Raw genomic sequence first — 20,992 nt, forward strand, 5'->3', positions numbered from 1 at the left:
TACGGCGCGGCTCACCACCACCACCGCTGCCACCGCCACCGCCACCACCACCGCCACCACCACCACCGCTACCGCCACCACAACCACCGCCACCGCCACCACCACCACCACCACCACCGCCACCGCCGCCGCCACCACCACCGCCGCCGCCACCGCCGCCGCCACCACCGCCACCACCGCCACCACCACCGCCACCGCCGCCGCCACCACCACCGCCGCCGCCACCGGCGCCGCCACCACCGCCACCGCGCTCGCCCACACTCTCTCGCTCGTCCGCCCTCAGCCAATTGTCCCGCTACTCGTCCGCTCGCTCGCGAGTCGCAAGTCTGACCCCGCGATCGCTCGTTGCCCGGAATCACCATCTTCCTCCACTTTTGTATGGCAAGGTCAAGTTTAGCAACGTTAGCCGTGTGAAGATTCTCATTCTATGGTTCTTTCGGTAAAGTCACGTAGATAGAAAAAAATAATAACAATAAAATATTTGAAAAAATGAAAATAAAGTGACTGTCGAGGCGATTCAGCCGTTCGTTAGCCCCTGTAGAAGCTTGTTGGATGTCGGTGTGGGATAATGAGACCGATGGTCTTGGCTCTGGTGACCACGGCAGCCATGTTCACTGACCTGCGCTCACCCGCTCGCTCACTCGCCTAAATTCCGGTACTTGCCCGCACGACTGCGCATCTGGGAAAAAAAAGCTTCGTAGCTCATCGGATTCCTCGAGGATAAATGTCACGATGATTCTGATTCCGCCTCGCCGGCACTCATTCACCCGCTCGACTGCACAGCCACTCGCCAGCCACTCACCGTAACCCCGGGACTACAAATTCTTCGTCGCTTGGTGAACACGTTCACCCGGCCGGCCGACATCTGCCGCTGTGTTCACGCGTGCGCGTCCAGGACTCGGCGCGTGCGGCGCACGAGGACGGCATCCTGGTGTTCGCCCTCGGCGTCACGGACAGCGTGGACGTGTCGGAGCTGGACGCGATCGCGTCGAAGCCGTCCAGCGTCTACATGCACCACGTGGACGACTTCGAGCTGCTCTCCAAGCTGCGCGTGCAGATCGTGCGCAAGATCTGCGAGGGCCTCTCGTGCCTGGGCGCCACGGGACGCGACGGCGTGCCCGGTGAGACCCGCGCCGACGACGCCGACGCCGCAGTACGCGCGTGCGCCCGATGCGAGTGAAACGCAATCACGCGTGGATTTACGCGGCGCCTAAATGCGAGCGCCGTCGTGAGACACCGCACAGGGTCAGAGGGGCACATTCCATCGGTTATAAACGCCGCGGTTACTGAAGAAGGCCCCGGCACGCGGGAGCGAAACGTCGGACGCCGCGCCGAGCGACGCGCGGCACCGACGCTAAAAGACGATCGCCCGCTTCCAACGGAATCGTCGGGGCAAAATCTCCCGACGGAAGATACTTCCTGACGAGGCTTTTGCGAGCGAGCATTTCAAATGATAATAATAATAGTGTTAATTATTATTAATTGCATTTCCGCGAAGGAAGTGGGCAAACATTGCGAAGCCCCAGCAATGCGCAGGCGACGTGAAGCCCAGGGATTAAGGACTTGTCCCCATCATTATCCTCACGCACGCACGCAGCGTGAGTGCTCGCCAAGCTGGCCCTTAATGCATATTTAAATAGCCAAACGTCTTTATTAATGAGCTGATGGGCAAATGTGTGCCGTTAATGAGGGCCGCGTTTTAATGAGGGTGTGTGTGTGGTGGCGGGGGGAGGGGCGGGGGGGATTTGGTTTAACTCGCGATGACAAAGTTGAGTTTTTTGGCTTTTGAAGCCCCGCATGCCTCGGGGTGAAGTTGAACACTTTTAGTGAATTGGTTGATGTAAATGTATGCAAATGAAGGGCGATTCATTAAATCGCACACGCCTCGGTCTATTTGAGAAGTAACAAATCGGTGTAGGCTCCCGTGTCAAATTACCATTCAAACATAAGCAAACAGCAAATATGTAAGCGCCTCTCTCAATGGCATTGAGGAGTTGATTCATTTTTATTTTGTTTAACATCGTTGCGAATGTTCGTGCCTTTAGTGACTGCAGGGGTGACTTGAACCCATTCACATACAACGTGGACGGAATAAATAAAAAACCACTCGACTCTTACGTGCTCCGATCCAAGCCGTGTATCGCGAGCTCAATAATCGAGGCTGCTCATTGGTCAGCTCACCGCGCTATGAACCCGGTGACCTGAGTTCGATTACAGGGTCATGTTCAAACCACTGCACAATTTTTTTACCGACCTTGTAGATCTATTGAAAGCCTTCTGGCTTATTGAAAGGCACCCGTAGTACATCGCTCTACTTCGGCACCTGATTTAGCGTTCACTTTGTTGCTTCGTTTCTTCTTTTTTTCTTTCTTCCAACATCTTATCGCCCCAGGGACCGACCTGGTGAAGGAGTTCGGTCTGGCGACGGCTCCTGGAGTGACGTCGGTGGAGGGAAGCTCCTCGGATCATCCCGCGTTCCACCTCGACGCTTCCGCCAGCCTCATCAAGGACACCGTGTACATGCCGCTCGCTCGCTCGCCCGCACTCACTCACCCCCAGCTACCCCCCCCACCCCCCGTTTCTCCCCTCTGACCCCCGTCCCCCACAACCTCCGGTCACCAGTCCGCAAATAAAACAAAAACTCAACACATTTCTGATAATAAAATTAATATTTTTACTATAGAGAGCGTCATTCATGCTAATTGTATCCCACAACGCCGTACATTAATTATATATAATGGCCACATCTTACGTATAGCAACTACCTAGCAAAATAAAACCCATAAGAACATTGTTTTTAAACAACAAAGAAGAAACGGCACGAACAACAACAAAAAACATCACAACAGAGAAATTAGTTCATTATGCCACATCCCCGACCGCCAATGCCAACTTCACCGCCATAAATTGAACATTGGTGATGATGTTTGGCACGTGACACTTCTCCTATGGCCCAGCTTCTACTGCTGCGGGCTGGACCCTGATCAAGGCACCCAATGGGAATCCCAGGCGCAACCGGGCGGAGGGGGGGGGTGGGTCATATTCCCAGTGGCCGTGGGAAAGGTGGCCGTGGGAAAGGTGGCCTGTGAACCTATCGCTAAAGCGCCGGTTCCATCGTTGTCGCTTCATCTGACCGCTCGATTCAGGTCCCTCCACCCGTTCGGGCTGCCCAACGAGTTCGCCCTGGTGGCCACGCTGCGTCTGCCCATCGCGGTCAACTCGGAGGCGCCCTGGAGCCTGTGGTCGGCGCGTTCGCCCGACGGCGAGGAGCAGGCCTCGCTGCTCGTCGACGGCCCCTCGCGCTCCGTCGAGTTCTCGTCGCGCCGCTCGGGGAGGCACACCTTCGGCCAGCTGGACGCGCTCTTCGACGGCGAGTGGCACAAGCTGGCGCTGTCGTCGCGCCACGGCCGGGTGGCGCTGCTCGTGGACTGCCGCGCAGCCGGCGCGTCCGACGTGTCCGAAGCGAGGGACGAGGCGGTCGTCGAAGGCGGCACCACCGTCGTCGCGCGCCGGGCCGACGGGTCGACCGTTCCGGTTCGTCGCGCGCCCCGCCGGCACGTCGGTCGGGGTTCAGGCCGATTGGCTCGACAGCTACACGGAGGGGAAAGATCTCAACGATTGTTGGTTTTGCGATGGTTAGCTTGCACATTGCCAGCCCGCAATGATGTCCTGTGGCGACTGCTGCCACCACCCGCGCCTCTTGGGCTGTGGCCGTCCATGTTTAAAGAGCTGCTGAGCTCAATGAGGCCTTACCGGCTGAGTTTTGACAGCCAACCCCGAGACCTGCTCGCCAGTGTCCCAGCTAAACTGCTCAGGAGGCCTCGATGATGCTCAGCGGGGTCATCTTCTGCAGCAGCGGCAGCTGGCACCACTGTCACTGTGACTGCTTTCATATATGGGGTGCCATGGTGGTGAGATGTTAACTACCTCACATGGTATACAGGAGGTCGTGGGTTCGATCCTGACCCTGGTGCCTGATGTATATTTGGAGTTTGCATGTCTCTCTCTCTGCCCGCGGTCGTGTGGATTTTTTTCCTGGTCCTCCAGTTTTTCCTTTCACATTTAGAATCGATATTCTATTCTATTTAGAATGTATCAACGCCCTTTCTAGGGCGCTTTACAACGCAAACCGACGGCGGTAGACAAATTGGGCAAACGGGGAGCAACGGGTGGGGTGGAGCGGCTGTCAGTGAGGTAGGTGACGGAAGGGATGGAGGGACAGGGGCTGGGAATGGAGCCACGTGATGTCGCAAGGGGTAGTGAAGGAGGAATAAGGTGGAGTGTGATAATGAACGAAGGTGACAGATGGGTGCAACGTGGATGAGAGACAGCGGCAGGTATAGGGCACAGGCGTAACGTGGCAAGATAGATAGGTGCTACGGCTGGGCATGGATGAGGATTGTAAGTGAAGGGAGGTAAGGGCAGAGGTCTGGTGGCCGGATGGTTGGGCTGATTGAGGAGCACAGCGGAGGACTGGGCGACAGAGGTGGTTCAGTGATTTGCTTACATTCTAGATTTGAAGTTTTCGTGACTGCAAGGATCCATACTCTTTGGTTCTTTCGGTAAAGTCATGTAGGTAAAAAATAATAAAAGTAACAAATTAATTTTTTTTTTTTATAAAATAAACATAAAAAATTAAATAAATGTATTTTACTTTTTTTTTTCTTATATTGATTTGCTTATCTTTTCTATACTTTGCACTCTTGTCGTGTTTTTGTATTGTTTGTCGTTGTAACGATCTGACCCCGTGCCCCCTACTGGACATCCTTCGGGGGGGAAACAAAAAAATAGCTTCACAGCTCAGCGTCAACAAAAAATGTCTGCACGCCGATGAAGTTGCGACGTCGTCTGGTTTTGCGACCTGACGCCCGATCGCGTGTCCGACCGTGTCTGGCTGCAGATCGACGTGCAGCAGCTGCAGGTGTACTGCGATCCCGAGAGGGCCTCGCTGGAGGTCTGCTGCGAACTGCCGAACGTGGTGAGTCAGCACCGCCGCTGGGGCTGCTTTTGTTGTAGTCGTAATAATTATTGTTTTGATTCAACAAGAGGCCGGGGGACAAAGCACCGTTCAGTTTGCCGTCCTTCCCACCCGCACCTCCGATTAGCACGGTTGGGGGCTGTCCATAAATGACGTCACGCACCTAGAGGTGGGGGGGGTTCAGGCATTTGTGACGATGTGTGACGACGGGGGGGGGGGAGGGGGGTTTGAGAAATGTGACGTCACATCAAAATGCGCAACTTTAAATAAATATAAACAACACGTTCTGCTTAATTAAATATACTTTTTAATAAATGTTTTCTCCTACAACATCAGAGTGCAGCGCCACATTAAATACGCACTACAATGACAATAGTTTAAAGCGATTTGAAGCATGTTTTATATTTTTAGGGGGGGAGGACAGAGCTTTGTGACGTCATATTTGAGGGGGAGGGCTCTGACTTTTTGTGACGCCGTGTGACTAGGGGGGGGGGGGTGAGGGTCAAAAATCAAAAATCATCCAAAATCGCGTGACGTCATTTACGGACAGCCCCTTGGCTACGTACGGCGTGAAAGAAGTTCAACGCGCACATGAGCACGAGCGACGTGGTAGAGGGTAGGGGGGGGGGTTACAGATCTTCCGCGGACAGCAAACCCCGAGGCCAGGTGCCCTCGGGGCAGGGGAGAGGGCTGGTGGTTTGGGCTCAACCCCCCTACTCACTTAGGGGCAACGCTTTTATTGTAAGACAAGGAGAGGAGTTGAACACGCACACGTGCGTACTCACCTCTCCGACTCGACATCAATAACACTACTCGGGCCCCACGTCAACCCACTGCTTTAGATGGAGGCCTCCCCATTCATCGCAGGTGGGTGCGTGTGCTGAACTTCTTTCTCACCGTACGTAGCCAACCGTGCTAATCCAAAGCAGCCGGGGAAGGACCAAGGAAAGGGCTGGCCACTCGCCTTGTCGGTTACCACCACGGGTTGCCACTATACAGCGTGGTTTAAAAAAAAATGTGAACACTTCTGAGAATTTGCAACAGTGTCACGAGAAATGTGCTGCCTCCGAGCTCTGGAGACCACCTGGAGAAGATTCCAGGAACGCGTTGACAATGTTGGCGAACAAGTGGAGACTCTTTGAACTTTTTTAAGCTATTAACATTTACATTTGTTATCATGTTACAGTGTATTACCCCTTCTCTTTTCATTAAAAACTAAAGTCTCATATAAGTGTTAACATTTTTTTGAAGCACACTGTGTTAAGAATCCAAAGTTCACGTCTGCAGTTGGTCCCAGCTTGCCCTCTCTCCGACTCCCCCCTTAATGAATCCCACGGTCCCATTGGCAGCTGCCTGGCCCCCTCCCCGCTGTGTGAAGTTGGCCTCCCCGACAGACGAGATTCACTCGTGCGTTGGCCCAGACTCGGGTTCGTCATCTTGGTTGAGCAACAGCAGTGAACACTCCCCCCCCCCCCCCACCTCTGCATTGGGTTAGCTCTGCGCATGAATGTAACCGTGCATCGATTAGTCAATGTAAAAAAAACTATTATTCTTTTCACGATACGAGCATTAGCCCTGTGCCGGTAAGAAGTGGGGTTGCCACCCGTTCTGGTTTTCCCAGAATTCACCTTTTTTTATTGAGGAGGTAGCTCTTCTGCGACGTCTGCAAGTCTTCCCGGGAAGTATGTAGGTATATATGTTGAACTTTCTACGCACCAGCCGTGCTAATCGGTAGTGTGGGACATTGCAAGTTCTGGCATTTGTCAGTTGCGTAATATAACGCGCTACTCAAGACAATTTATTTTCGTGCACTTTTCCCCTCGTTTGTCCTTGCGAGGAATTCTTTTTTTCTTTCCGTGAATCGTCCAGGGTTTTTGTGTACCTCCGAGGTGGCGGCGGCGCTTGTGAGAATCGATGATGATTCGTGCAAACGCAGACGACCGTTGATTCAACCGAGCACGTGGCAATGCGCTGATGTATCGGCTAAAAATGTCGCGCTCCCGATAGATGCGAGTGAAATTTTATTACTTAGCGATTAATGCAAATAATTTGGCCACGTCACTATGTAGGCTAAGGCGTGGACAACCACTGTGCAAAGTGTGATCAACAAACAAAAATATTCAGACATGATGCGGTCCAAAATGAGACAAACAGGAATCGAGCAGTCGTGTAACCACGTGGAGATTCATTGATTGAAATCCACCTTTCCAGCCATGATACATCCATCAGGTCATCAGGCGTTTCCACTTTCCAACATTTACTCCCCTTTACCAATTGACCTCCCTTTCAAACACAGTACAAATTAACTCATTCCACGCTGCACACGCCTGATGATTGATGAAAGCGGCCCACGTGACGCACTAGGCAATCGACTCTACACGCGTCACGCGGAGCATGCACGCGCCCAGATTTTCGATCTTCGTGAGCGAATGTGCTCCATCAAACGCGGACGGTGGGGAATTGCCCTAGCGCATCACGTCGCACGCGCCGGTCAAACATCGGGCGCGTGTTGCGTGCATTGAGTGAAATTTGTATTTGAATGGAGAGAGTAAATTGGTCAGCGGAGGGGAAAAACGTAGCGTGGCCGTGGGTCGCGAGGAGCAAAGTTTGGGAACAAATTTAAACCTGAAACACGTGACGTTGCTCATACTCTTAGGTCTTTCGTTCAAGTTACGTAAATAAAAAATAATAGATCACGACGTTTCTATCGCAGCACAAGCAATCGTCTTCAGGTGAAGACGATCTATTATTTGTTTTTATTAACGCGACTTTACCGACAGACCCAAGAGTATGAATTCCTGCGGTCACGAAAGCTTTAAATCACGTGACGTTATATTCTCACTCGTTGCATGCCACTTGTTCACGGGACCCCCGGTAGCCGCTAGAGGGCTCTACATTTTACTTATGTCGTGGGTTTACTCTCCAACACGCTGGTGTTGCTGAACTAGTTTTACGGGACTAACCCTATTAATTGGCTGCGTCGGGTGGTGGTGGTGGTGGGTTTAACGACACAACATTTATATTTACTCGATCTAACCTTCCCCCCCCAAAAAAAAAATCTATTACGGATAATACTGGTCGCGATAGCCTACTACGCGTTACACTTGACTCACTGGTATTAACAAAAATAAAGAGAAAAAATCTAGAATGGAATCGTCACGTTGTAGAATCGTGGAAATTCCATCGGATCTCTGTGGGGGGTGTCGTAGTGGTCGGGGGCTGGAGTCGTGCACCCTCAGCCGTGTGTCGTCCTTTGGGCTGCATGCAGGCGTTCTCGCTTGAGGACGCGGATAAAATAATACTAATTAAAACTTGATTTGAAGCTTCCGTGTCTGCAGGAATTATAATAATTGTAAAATAATAATTGTCGCGCAACAGTGATAGTACGAAAAAAAAACTATCCGTTGCTGATCTTTTTGTTAATATATATATTTTTTTGTTATTGTTGTCCTGTGTGTCTCCGTTTCAGATTGACACCAGGGTAAGTTGCGCATCTCGTGCCCTCTCCTGCACACACACGGACATGCACACGCACGCACACGCACACGCGTGAGCATCCACAATTTGTGCGCGGCTAGCGTTGGCAGGGACCATCCCAACGACACGGCAACCGGTGTTCAACTCTCACGCACGTGTGTGAGGCTTATTGAGGCTTGACCTGCGTTTAAAAAAAAACACCCGAAGCGATTCAACGCACGTGAAATTCACGTCGAGTGTTGTGTTTTCTGTTGTTGCTGCTGTTGTTGTCGTCGCTCGACGCATGCGTTAAGCGGTTGTTTGATTTTCTTTTGTCCGTGCGCGAGTTTAATTTGTGCCGCCCAGCAGTCGGCTCCCACGCACAGTAATACTCGCACGGGGAGTTGATTAAAAAGTAATTATCCCAAAGCAGCGTTTTATTTATATCATTAATAATTTTAATAAACGAAAAGTGTGAAAATGCATGCATCAACAAACAAATCTTTTGTCACACTCTTCAAATCCAGTAAAAGTTTCGGAAATAATTACTAAGTCTCTGGCGAGACGTTTCTGTGTAAACAGATTAATTACTCTCATATCATTATTACCGATTGATCATCTACATGCCTGATGAGACTTTTCTAATACACACGCGCACGCACCACCGCACAGATTACTATTACCATCTTGAAGTGGTTCTCCAACCCCGCCATCGTGAGGTGCTGCCTTCTTCTGCACGCTTGCTTTGAGTTCTCTCACGACGCCCGCTTCGTTACCCTCGCCCCCCCCCTCTCCAGTGCGCCCCGCGGGTCCTCGTGGTTCCGACGCCACCTCCGCTCCCGTCGCCGCAGCCCGCGCCGGCAGCCGAGCCTTGCACGTGCCGGATCGGACGCCTTGGACAGCCGGGGTTTCCTGGGACAAAGGCATTCGCACGCGCAATCACGCACGCGCGCGCGATCACACGCGTCGGAATGAGCGGTATTGCCAGCTGTAACAAACAAAAAACGTGTTCCCTAGATCGCCCTCTTCATGTGGTGTAGGCATCGCTAGGAAAGCCTCGGGACGGCTCATTGCGACGCGAAAAGTCCTGGGTTTTTTGTTGTTGTCGGTTGCGTAGTAATAATCATGATAATTATAATGCACCGTGTGATATATTCTTGTTTCCACATTGCGTCCCCAGTCTTTAGTAGTTTAGAGGTAGCAATTTTAGGACGGATGTGAAATGCGCTGTTTTAGCCATGCGTACACAGGTTGACATCTCGCTCTATGTGGTAGTCGTAGTAGTAGATGCGTTCCGAACAAAGAGCACGCAAAGTGAAACTGCGCGAGTAGCACACACACACAGTACCGACGCACAGTACACACATAGTACACACATATTGCACACACAACGCTGTCCCATGTCCGACTGGATAGCCACACGTATGGTGAATTCAAACGGCATGGTAGCACATTTTGGGTAGAAATAGGTTAGCTGTATACGCGAGTAACCGTGAAGGGCACCACCCACAGCCGCCTTTTTCTTCCCAGTGCTGATATTTACCGACCGCGCCACGTGGCTCATTCAACAATTAGTCGAGGCCCAAGCACTGCACAACAACAACAACAATAGTCGCCATTCGCCGCGGTGATGTCACCGCGCGCTTGTGCCAGGCTAGGTGCGCTTCGAGGCCACGTGAAGTGTCGAAGGCTCGCTGGCAAGAGGTCACGGGACAGACCCAGGTGGCATGGGTTGACTGGCTGATCGCACGCAAAGGCAAAGATCCCCCCCGTATAGCCTTAAAAAATTGTTGGGGCAAGTGGTGTTAGTGAGGAGCACCTGTGAAGGCCGGCACGGCACGTGAGGGGGTGGGTGGCCAACACCACGCCCGGCCGCCTTTGTCTCCCTAGTGGTGATGTTTACACACCACACAGGGTACTCATTTGAGGCTGAGTCAACCTAGGGGAGGCCCAGGACAGGTTCAGGTAATTGTCACTGGTGTTAGCCGTGAGCGGAAATCGAACCCGGGTCGCCAGGTTCGTATGGCAGCACGCTAACCGCTACACCACCACTCCCCAAGGGGCATGGGTCGACTAGCTGACCACACACACATCGACGTACACAGAGTGCATTTCCACAGACGAATGTTTATGTACGGTTGTTTTCTTGCGCAAGCTTTGGGCCGGATATAAAATTATTCAAACCAAAGGGAAAATATGATATCGCTCGTCGTCGTCGTCACAACCAGCCTTCGAGCGGTAAAAACGCGTGTGCCTTCAGTGTCATCCTGTCACCTCATTGGCATGCAGTTCGTGTGCAGCGTGTCCCCTGGGAGATATTCAACTCGCCTTTGCTCTCATTTACAAAATGTTGTTTTGCTTGATACTCAACAGCTCTGAGCATCACAAGATTAACAAACACATCTATTACATCCATGATACAGGTGTTTTTTTGGGGGGGTTAGATCGCGTGAATATATAAATGTGTCGTTAAACCCGCCACCACCCGACACAGCCAATTAGTAAGGTTTGTCACGTAAACAGAACGTGCCAATTCGTCACTAGTACAGCACACCGGTGTGTTGGAGAGCAAAGTCACAACATTAACAATCTGAGTACCATGTGTTGCCAGTAACTACAACCTGCTTCATCAGGCGACAGCCAGATTTGTGGAGAAATCCTCCTGTTACGTTCCTGAAAGAGGGGTAGATGTGATGACGTCACTTGTGTGCTCTCCTTGTTCCTGTCGTCATCGTTTTAGCAGCATGATTTGCACCCTTGTGCCGTTCGCATATTTCACCATTTGTTTCATGTTTTTTTTTACTTTGAAACCAGGGTCCAAAAGGCAACAAGGGAGAATCTGGATTCCCCGGGAAGCAAGGTCGAGCGGTAAGCACAGGAACCAGCGTCGTGCCCCGAAGCGACGAATCCATTCAGCGCTCTTGCGGAGAGCCCTTGCGACACACACCCATGCCAGAGAACATCCTGAGCAGAATCGGATATATATCACGATACTTGACCATGCTGGTCAGTGTAGGGCTGGTAAAAAGGTGTGGTGGGGAGGAGGCAGGACCGGTTTAGGCTATCACCTCGCCGCCGAAGTTAGCCGTGGCCTGGAATCGAACTCGGGACGGCTCCACCCAAGCGCCTGGGGAACAAAAGTCATTTGTTCGCGTGCGGATGGCGGTTTGACAACTGGATTATGGCAATCTGGACGTCACAGGGGCCGGTTGTAATAGTTGGGGTTTGGTACAGAGCCAGGTTTAGAGGCTTTGGTGCGGGGTAACATCCTAACTCTGTTTCGTTAATGGGACGTTAAAGAAACGTAGACAGAAGCGGGTTCTGTTGAATGCTCTCACACCAAATTTATTACTGAAGGTAATGGTGGTGCTTTTAAATAATTTGACGATACAAGTTTAATGCAACTAAAAGTTAAATAATTTTGTTCAAGGTACATGACCCTTAATGGGTCCATCAACCTCATGTTTAGTAATGAGGGGCAATGAAAATCTGCATAATCACCTCTCTGAACTGGGATTTCATTTATTTCTGGGCCGTTGGACAGTTTTGTGATAATTTATGCAAATGTGTTTGGGTTTTATATATATGCCAGCTCTTGATGACTCGCGAAAATGGGCAGAATTTAATTTAAGGAGTGAAATGAGTGATTTTTTTTCGGTACATATTTTAATTATATTCCCTGGTATTTATTTATATCGCTTTTTTTTCGCCTCTCTTTTTTCTCTCTCTCTCCCTCTCTGTCTCTCCCGCAGGGATACCGAGGCTTTCAAGGAGCCCGGGGGAGAACCGGAGACGGTGGCCTCACGGCAAGTTGCTTTCCTCCTTGGCTTCGCCCGTGTGTTCAGTCGTCTTTGTGGGCGCTGTGTTCCCACCGGACACAAATCCCACCCCCCCCACCCCCCACCCCCGCATTTGCTCGTTCATGCTCATCGCCCGAGGTGTGCACGCGAGTGATCGTGCCTTGCTGATGATCACCGAGCAAGGGCTAGTCGCAATCCGGCGTTACGTGCGCTGCAGGCCAACGACCCTAATGCCTCTCTTCTTTATTAGAGCCTCTTTTGATGGGAAAAAATATTGTTTGAAAGTGAAGCTTGCAAATGCGTAAAGGCAACACTTTATGTATGCTTGCAATTAATTTTAAGATCAAGTTTATCCAATTAAATATTTGAGGCCTTTTTGGAATTTTGTTACATTTTGGGGATTAAAATGTGATACATGTGAATAGGTTTCATTGCTCATGCACACACTGTAATAATTTTTAAAATGTTTATATTTATTAAAAGACATTTGACAATTTTTACGGAAAGATTCTCTAAAATCAAAACGAATGCAATGTAAACTTGTTTAATTTATGATGATTTAAGCAAAAGTAAAGTTTGCGTGTCGTAGAAATTACTTTGATAAATGGCACTTTCGGCAGGAAAGAAGGCAAAAGTGATGTCACTTCCTATGACATCATAAGATTTCAGATCAGTTAGGAACGACTAATTCATTTTGAGAATCATCCAATGAATTCGGATCGATCAAAAAATCTGGGAAGCATCCAAGTTTTTTTTTACAGCACTAAGACTGGTACAATTTGTTCATCTTGTGCTATTTATCAGTAGCAGACTTTGCTCGTTTTTTTCTTGGCTGTAGCCTCACACCCCATAGGAAGAAGACTACTTGTTTCATTGATGGTAGAGATCGTACATGTGTGAATGTTTCACAGGAGACTTAAAGCAATGTAGGCCTTTATACTCGTAGGTTTTTTTCGGTAAAGTCAAGTAGGTAAAAACAAATTTAAATAACAATATAAATAAAATGAGAAATCAATCTCAACCATCATTATTTTATCATCAGTTATTTATTATTTTATTTATATTATTATTCATATTATCTTTATTATTTTATTTTTTACCTACGTGACTTTACCGAAAAAACCTAAGAGTATGAATCCTTGCAGTCACGAAAGCTTCAAATCTAGAATGTAGGCCTTTAGGCTGATAGAATTAAATATTGGTATCGAAGTCCTTATCAGTCCTCCCTCTCTATATACATACTGCATCGATACATTAAAAGCAGTTGAGAATGCAGCCTGACTCACGCATGCATGCACACGCACGCACACACGCAGTTTGACACGTAAGGTTTTCGCTGCCAATATTATTCAGAATTAAGCTGTTTTAGGTTAGATCTCGTAAGTATAAATGCGTCGTTAACCCGCCAGCGAAACGTCGTACCCAAATTCTGAATGTTGTGGATTTGCTCTCCAACACACCGGTGTGTTGAAGTAGTAACTAATTTGGCTCGTTTGGTTTACGTGACAAACCTTACTAATTGCCTGGGTCGGGTTGTGGCGGGTGAACGACACATTTATAAATGCGCTATCTAACTTAAAAAAAAATCACCTTCATTGTCAACGCACACAGTTGCGTGTGGCGTGCTACCTCTGTGCCTTGCATTGCCACTTGCAAATTTAATTTCGAAAGTTTTCCGCGTCTGCGTTTTCCAGATCTCTGCGGACCCTGCGTCTGTTATCGCTCAATAAATGTCGTCGCTTTCTTCATTTGTCTCCGTAGCCCCGAGTATTGGTTTCAATCGGTTGAGGGGTTGTTTATTTATCTGTCTCTCTGTCTATTTGCCCGATTGTTTACTGCAGGGAGAGCAAGGGGGCTTCGGCGCTACTGGTGAGGTGGGACCCCAAGGACCCAAGGTAATGAAGTGGCGGCTGCGAACTTGTTTCTTCACGGAGGCCGCGGTGCGCTGTTAGCTAAGCCATCCCAATGGCAGTAATAATTTGAAGTGACAACAGCAACAACAAACAACAACAGTCGCGCCAACATACGTACGTACAACAATACACGCGATAGGAAGCAGGGTTTGGCCACCTGTATTCAGATTCTTCATAGTTCGTCGGGGTCAGATCACCCCCGCGAGCAAAAACGTGCTTCTTAAAGCCTCCTCCCCCCAGACACGCCCAGTGAAAAAAGTTTCCACGTGATGAACAAACGTGCCGATGTATTACCGCCTCAATGTTTTCCGACGTTTTGCCGGCAGGTATAGCAAGCATCGTCAAATGGAATCGTTGTGACCCATGGAGTATCGGTCCTCCCATCACGCCTGGCATGTCACGAGACATTTGTTAATGTAATTATTAACCGTTTCCGGTCCTGAGACAACTCCAATTTGCAGGTTGGGTCCCGTTCATCGTTGAATCTCGGACCGAGCAAGCGGATTCGTCATTCATTTTCCTTGTTTGGCTATTGGTGTTTCATTATTGAACACTGAGTGTGTGTTGATTCAAACAAAGTGAGTTCACAAGAAAGAATGCAATTCCCCCAGCAGTTCGATAGATCGTCGGCATTCGGGGGGGGGGGGGTCACGTTTTGATTCCTGAATCAATTTGTTTCCATCTTGTTTGAGCCATCGCCCTTGTTTCGTCCGTCTCGTGTTCTACCACTGAGCCGTGAGAGCTATTGATGCCTCTCTTGAAAACTCACCGATTTAAATTGGCCTTTAAGCCCGAGTTCTGGCCATCTATCCTGTCTCCGTTGATTTCCTGCTTTCCACGCATGGCAAATTGGTATCTACGGATGAAATGCGCCTTACAAATCTAAATTATTATTCGTTTCTTGCCTCATTCTATTGACCTCAAGGTGAATTGTCACAAACTTTCCAGATAATTTATTAAAAGCATACATAGTCAATTGTTCGACGCGTAAATTATTGTTTTTGGTATTTTCAGCATGAAGAATGCAGCATCCTGCATCGAAATAAACACTAAAATATATCAAATTTAATAGCATAAAATAAGAAGAAATAGACGTATATAATTTTATCCAGATACGACTTACTGAGTCTCAAGGCTTGGCAGTAGGATGTTTGGCATGATCCTTTTCAACAGAGTGGTTTGGATGCTGTAGACTCTTATGAGTAAACGACCCTCGAAAATCCACACGGGTGCACTAGGAACCCACTTGCAGTTCTTGCAATCTCCTGCCCACCTCATAGCCGAGTAGATTTTGGAATTTCACAAATACATCTGAATCACTGACCCTCGGTTCAAAAGCCACTCGTTAACAAATGAGTCCTGATTGAGTCTTCAAACTGCTTTTTTTTTTATAATGCTCCTGCCCTGCGATGTTTGGCCGAGTACATTCATGAATATTCACCTTGGTGTGGGGAAACCACTTGGAGAAACCCATACACGCATTAGACCCAAGGCCAGACCCATAAAATCAATCCACAGACGCACTCAACTCGTTGAGTGGACCAAATCTCCCTGTGGACCGAAGCCATCGCTGTACCGCATCCTTCCGGGGACCTCGCATCAGTTGCAGTCATACGCCTAGGGCATGCGCTGTGCGGTCCCCGAATCGAAACGCTAACCCAGGCCAGTCCCTGCTCGGTTTTCATTGTCGCGTGCGATTGGCATGTTGACCACGTGCCCTGGATGAGGCCCAGCAAGAAGGGCTGTGTGAGCGGCTTCCACTCGGATCCTCGCGCGCATTTCCCCGTCGTGTTTCCGGCTGCTGGCGGCCAACAACCTGAAATATTAACAAGGCGCAAGCGATGCTTTGTGTTCCGTTGTGGACGTTGCAATACGTCTTAAGTGTTTGTGTGTGTGTTTGTGTGTGTGTGTGTTTGTGTGTGTGTTTGTGTGTGTGTGTGTTTGTGTGTGTGTTTGTGTGTGTGTGTGTTTGTGTGTGTGTGTGTTTGTGTGTGTGTTTGTGTGTGTGTGTGTTTGTGTGTGTGTTTGTGTGTGTGTGTGTGTTTGTGTGTGTGTGTGTTTGTGTGTGTGTGTGTGTGTGTTTGTGTATGTGTGTTTTATAACTGTGTCTGTAGGGATATCCTGGTCCAATTGGGCCTATGGGTCTCACTGGAAAAAAAGGAGACAAGGTAGGGCAGCGCAAAGGAAACCCTTCTGCATTCAATACAATTTAATGTTTGGAGCCTTACACCGATTGTACCGTAAAGTACGTTTCTATTCTACGTTTAAGGGCCTTGCGATGCGACTGCCTTTAGACACTGCATGCAAATGCACGTGTCATTGTTGTCGTCATGCAAAATAGATCAATGCTCGTGTCTCCACAGTTTTACGGACCGATAATATTTGGCAGCGTTTTTGCTTAAACCAGTCCACCTTTACTCGAGCGTGTTTAGACGTTTTTTGAGTCCCCCATCTGCAGGCAGGCCAGTTCAACACACACTGCTGGGTTGACAAGAGAAGTGTCGTTGGCAAGAGGTCTCGCTCATCACGGCAGGGGTGCTATTCAGCGAAACAAAAAAACAATCCACGACTGTTTTGTTGAACAAAAAAAAAACTTCGCTTATGCTGCTATTGTGGAGCAATACTGTTAGGAAAATAAACAAACGCACCAGTTTGTTTATAGTTGTGAAGATGTTTTTTCCCTCCACGGACTTCCCGGACTGGCTGTTATCAAATCACGATTTTATTTCAGCGCGGACAAAGAAAAGCCAACCAACGTGTTCACTTCACACTCGAAAGCTCGTAATCCCACTGAGTTACACATACATAAACTGGAAAGAAAGAAAGAAATAAAACAACGGACAAATAAAATTCAACGAAGTAATATGTCTCAGTTGTAAAATAAAAATAGAAATGCCTCGGTGGAGTTACAATGCAAACATATTTTGGCTGCCATACGTAGTTATACAGATACGGGACAGAGCACCGGAAGAACTACAAAAGTGCAGCCCCGCAATTGCCCGCTCGCGCCAATGCTGGCGGAAGGGCCCTCCCCGCTAGAGGGAGCTCGAGAGAGCCGCTGTTAGGGGCCACGGTTTCCGTGTGAAATATCGTCGCTGATTTTACCGTTCAGCGTTGTGCGCGAGAGGCAAGTTGCACCAAACTGTTTGATGGCCCAACTTTTGGGAAAGGCGTTCCTCTCAATTCGCGTGAGCCCTACGAAGGCGAAGCCTTATTCATCAAACCTTCGGCAGGCACGGTCTTAATGTCGCCGCTTCCATGCGCGTGCCGCACGCCCGCCGAAACAGTGGACACGCGCGCCTCCGATGGCCGAAAGCGCAATTCGTCGCAATCTGGCTTTGCTTTTTTTTACCCACGTTTTCTTCAAGCGTTTAAAATTTGCCGCTCGGATCTATGGAGCATCTTTCATGATGCCCGATTTGACCGCGGAAGGTCCGAATTTAATCATAAGGAAGCGCGATTTTCAAAGCGAGCGAATTTTTAATGGTCAATTCCACCGCGCGCAACGGTTCACGGATAAACCTGAGAATCTGAATCGAGCATCTGGGCTTTCGGATGTTCTCATATCCCTGTTCCTCTTGAACATCCAAGGGGCACACGTCCGTCCCTGCTTTGTGAACGGACACAGACAGAGCCACCTCCGGCTGCCTCCCTCCACGAAATTTCTCGGTCGTTTCCGCGCAGCCCTTGTAGATCCGGCTGCGTTAACGACGCCGCCGTACAAAGTTCCACATTGTTGAGACGCAGCCACGTCCAGACGCTTCATGAATACAAATAGCGTGTATGCAGCAGTGCACGCTGCTCCTATGGCGATATGGACAATCGCTTTTCAAACTCGAATATAATGTCAAAGTGAACTTCCAAGAATGCCCCCAAGCGTTTTCCATATGTAAGACAAATGCAGCAATGCCCAGATTTTAGGAATGACGCTAAATAATGCATTGTGCTTTATTCTTTCTAGGGGTCAAAGGGCTTTGTTGGACTCCAGGGAGAGTTGGGGCCTGATGGTGACCAGGTAAACTGCCTGAAATTACGCTTCACGTTGTGTTTTTTTTCCCCCATCACGGTAATTTCCTTCTTGTGCTTAATAATTTAAAGCCGGGCTTGCCTCACTTCTTAGCATTTACAGCCCCTTCTCAACCGCCGTGCCCTTTTCCCCCGCCATAATTTTTTTTTAACTTTTAATAAATAATGAGGTTTTAACGAGTTGTCATTTAACCTCGGCGAAAATTGTGGCCATTCCGACAAAAGGTTTCTTTTTTTGTCGCCCCTTGATGGATTAATATTGACGGGAAAAGTGTTTTGGCAGTTAGCGAATGTACACTCTGCTACCTCTCTCGCTAAGCATGCATTTCCTGAGAATTTCAAGTGGGCTGACACCACACTTGTCTGTGTGTGCGTGTGCCCGTCTCTGTACAATTCACTTTGAATAAAAGATGTTTGAAAAAATCAATCGAGGGTGGACACAAAAAGAATTGCACATGTCCTTCCGAAATATAAAAAAATAATGTGCCCAACTTGCGAACAGAATCGACAATTGTGCACACGTGCCTTGCGTTTTTTTGTTACATTCTGGGCTAAGTGAAGGGGGTTTGGATCGGTTGAAAGTAAGCAGTTCGTGACAAACATCGTCCAATCCCAGACGGTTATCGTCAAGAAGCTACAATGTAAAAAAAATAGGCCCCGGCATTAGGCCGAGTTCAAATCCTGATTTGAGCCGGTGGACTCAGCCAATCACCCATCTGGGATTTATAACAATAAGTTACCCCAATGTGCGGAGAAGGCACCCAGCCAGCAGTGGTTGTCCTATGGTTTACTCACCCCTGCCATAGGATCGTGGAATTTCCTACGGCTGGCTCAGAGCTGTAAACCGCCTCGATGCTGCTGATTTGAGCGGGAAATCACCATGAATGTAAAATTTGCTATACGTGATGGATTCTATCCGATCACAGACCGGTTACAATCAGAATCTGACCGTGATAAAAAAAAACCGCAACACTTCGCAGCACGCAAGAGCCGGTAAGTGGCCACGTCTCAGGAACGACTCCATTTTTATAAAGCGATCTGGTGCTCCGTCTATGCAAATTATAAAAACGGGGCAATTTTAGACCCAAAATTCTCGCGGACGTGTCGTAATTGCTTTCTGTTGATCGCCGAGCGGTGACAGGCTCCGTCTGCTGGTGGTTTGCCAGGCCGCAGGCTGCTGCCCCTGGGTTGTGCGCTCATCGGCAAGGCGCAGATTGGAAGGGGAAACGCGGAAAATTCATCCTACTGTGAATGCGTCGATGCCTTCCCTCCGATGCGTATTTCTCTCTACCCCGCCCCCCTCCCAACTTTCACCCAACGCAGGGAAACCTCGGGCTGTTTGGACAATCCGGGACTGGTGGAACGGGTGGCTCTCTGGTAAATACAATTTCGTGCGTGGTTGTAGTCATAACCCGACTGATGACCATACTTAGATGAGCACACAAAATTACATTGTCACGCTATTTTGGGATGTTCCTTTCTAAAGCGTATTGATGTAATTAGGGTAGGAGTGGAATAATTATACAATTTCCCATGGCGATTTGATTAAGTTTTTGATGGTTAGGGGTTGCCATTCAACCCAAAACTCCGAGATGTATATATTATTTGTTTATATGGCGGTTAATGCAAGCACCTCTAGTGGTTGCAGGGGTAATGTGAGCCCATTGCATACATTCATACACATGATAAATCCCCTGCATCATAGAGAAAAATCGTGTCTTTGGAAATTAAGCTATATTTGTAAAACTTCTGACTGCACTCTTGTGTTTTGTAAATGTAATGACATTGTTAAATTAATGCTTTTTCTCGACTGTTAATTCTGTTTGGTGTTTTAACATCTTGGCACCTGTTTTTATTGCCAGAAAGGGTAAAACCTATTGTTATATCATATCGAGGGTTAGTTTACTGTCTTATGTTGTGACCCAGGCTTCCCCTTGAATCGAGAGACTTTTGGTTGCTTTGGGACCATGCCTCAACGAAAGCATTACAACAACCGCCATTCGCGATTTAAGTGGCGGCGACGTCACAACTTCGCTTGTGCATGGCCAATGTGCACTTTGAGGCCACGTGAAGCGTCGAAACCTCGCTGGCAGGAGGTCACGGGACAGACCCATGTGGTGCCATGGTTTGACTGACTGAGATGGCTGGCAGGTGCACCACCTGTGCCCCCTACTGTGCCAACATGCCGCGTTTTTTAGCTAAAGCATGCGTTGGATACAGACACGCACGCGCTCATCACGGACTTAACAATCGATTGACCAACGCATTGCCCCCCCCCCCACTACTATTCGTACGACAAGCGTGACCAACCCAGCAGTGCACTGAGCGCACCATTTAAAAGCGACACCAAACTAAGGTCAACCGCTGCATTCTGCGTGCCCGCCATCTTTGTGACCGTCCGTGCTTCTTCCCGTTGTCAGGGCGACCCCGGTTTTGAGGGAGAAGAAGGCTCTGCCGGTCCGATGGGGCCTCAGGTGAGACACCGCAACCACAGGCGGCCGTCGATGCCCTGCATTTGAATCGAGGCTTCCGCCACTCCGTGGCTGAGCTGCGTTCTCTGGTGCAGCGAGTCGATGGGCCTCGGAGCGGGTCACCGCAATGGCCGCACGGACATTCATTGTAACAGATCTGTGTTTTTTTTTTCCCACTCACTTGAACTTGCCAAATTACAGACGGCGATTGTTGCGCCATGCGAAAGTTACACGCGAGATAATTATACACGGTGATAATTACACGTGATGATTACGCACGTGATCATTACACAAGTGATTATTACACGACGTGATAATTACACGTTGCGATAATTGCACCGTGTGATC

General features: G+C 48.9%; 2 protein-coding genes and 1 long non-coding RNA gene across 3 annotated transcripts in view; all 3 read left to right on the forward strand.

Annotated features, from left to right (window-relative positions):
• Positions 1-7,447, forward strand: part of LOC144938430 (collagen alpha-1(XXII) chain-like) — a 22,161-nt gene extending 14,714 nt beyond the window's left edge. Inside the window, exons 8-12 of the mRNA XM_078866210.1 lie at positions 896-1,121; positions 2,393-2,516; positions 3,147-3,534; positions 4,901-4,978; positions 7,343-7,447. Coding sequence (XP_078722336.1) covers positions 896-1,121; positions 2,393-2,516; positions 3,147-3,534; positions 4,901-4,978; positions 7,343-7,447 — 921 coding nt within the window. The remainder of the gene's footprint in view (positions 1-895; positions 1,122-2,392; positions 2,517-3,146; positions 3,535-4,900; positions 4,979-7,342) is intronic.
• Positions 7,448-9,244: 1,797 nt separating this feature from the next.
• Positions 9,245-18,157, forward strand: LOC144938522 (uncharacterized). The gene is made up of 6 exons (XR_013637852.1): positions 9,245-9,357; positions 11,249-11,302; positions 12,187-12,244; positions 14,080-14,129; positions 16,262-16,315; positions 18,109-18,157. It is a non-coding gene; the product is annotated as an uncharacterized LOC144938522 (long non-coding RNA).
• Positions 18,158-19,499: 1,342 nt separating this feature from the next.
• The window catches only part of LOC144938521 (uncharacterized), a 34,274-nt gene continuing 32,781 nt past the window's right edge, over positions 19,500-20,992 (forward strand). The window contains exons 1-2 of the mRNA XM_078866411.1: positions 19,500-19,550; positions 20,594-20,647. Of these exons, the coding sequence (XP_078722537.1) occupies positions 20,636-20,647 (12 nt within the window). The 5' untranslated portion in view covers positions 19,500-19,550; positions 20,594-20,635. The remainder of the gene's footprint in view (positions 19,551-20,593; positions 20,648-20,992) is intronic.

This window comes from Lampetra fluviatilis, chromosome 22 (assembly GCF_964198595.1).
Source record: "Lampetra fluviatilis chromosome 22, kcLamFluv1.1, whole genome shotgun sequence".
NCBI lineage: Eukaryota > Metazoa > Chordata > Hyperoartia > Petromyzontiformes > Petromyzontidae > Lampetra > Lampetra fluviatilis.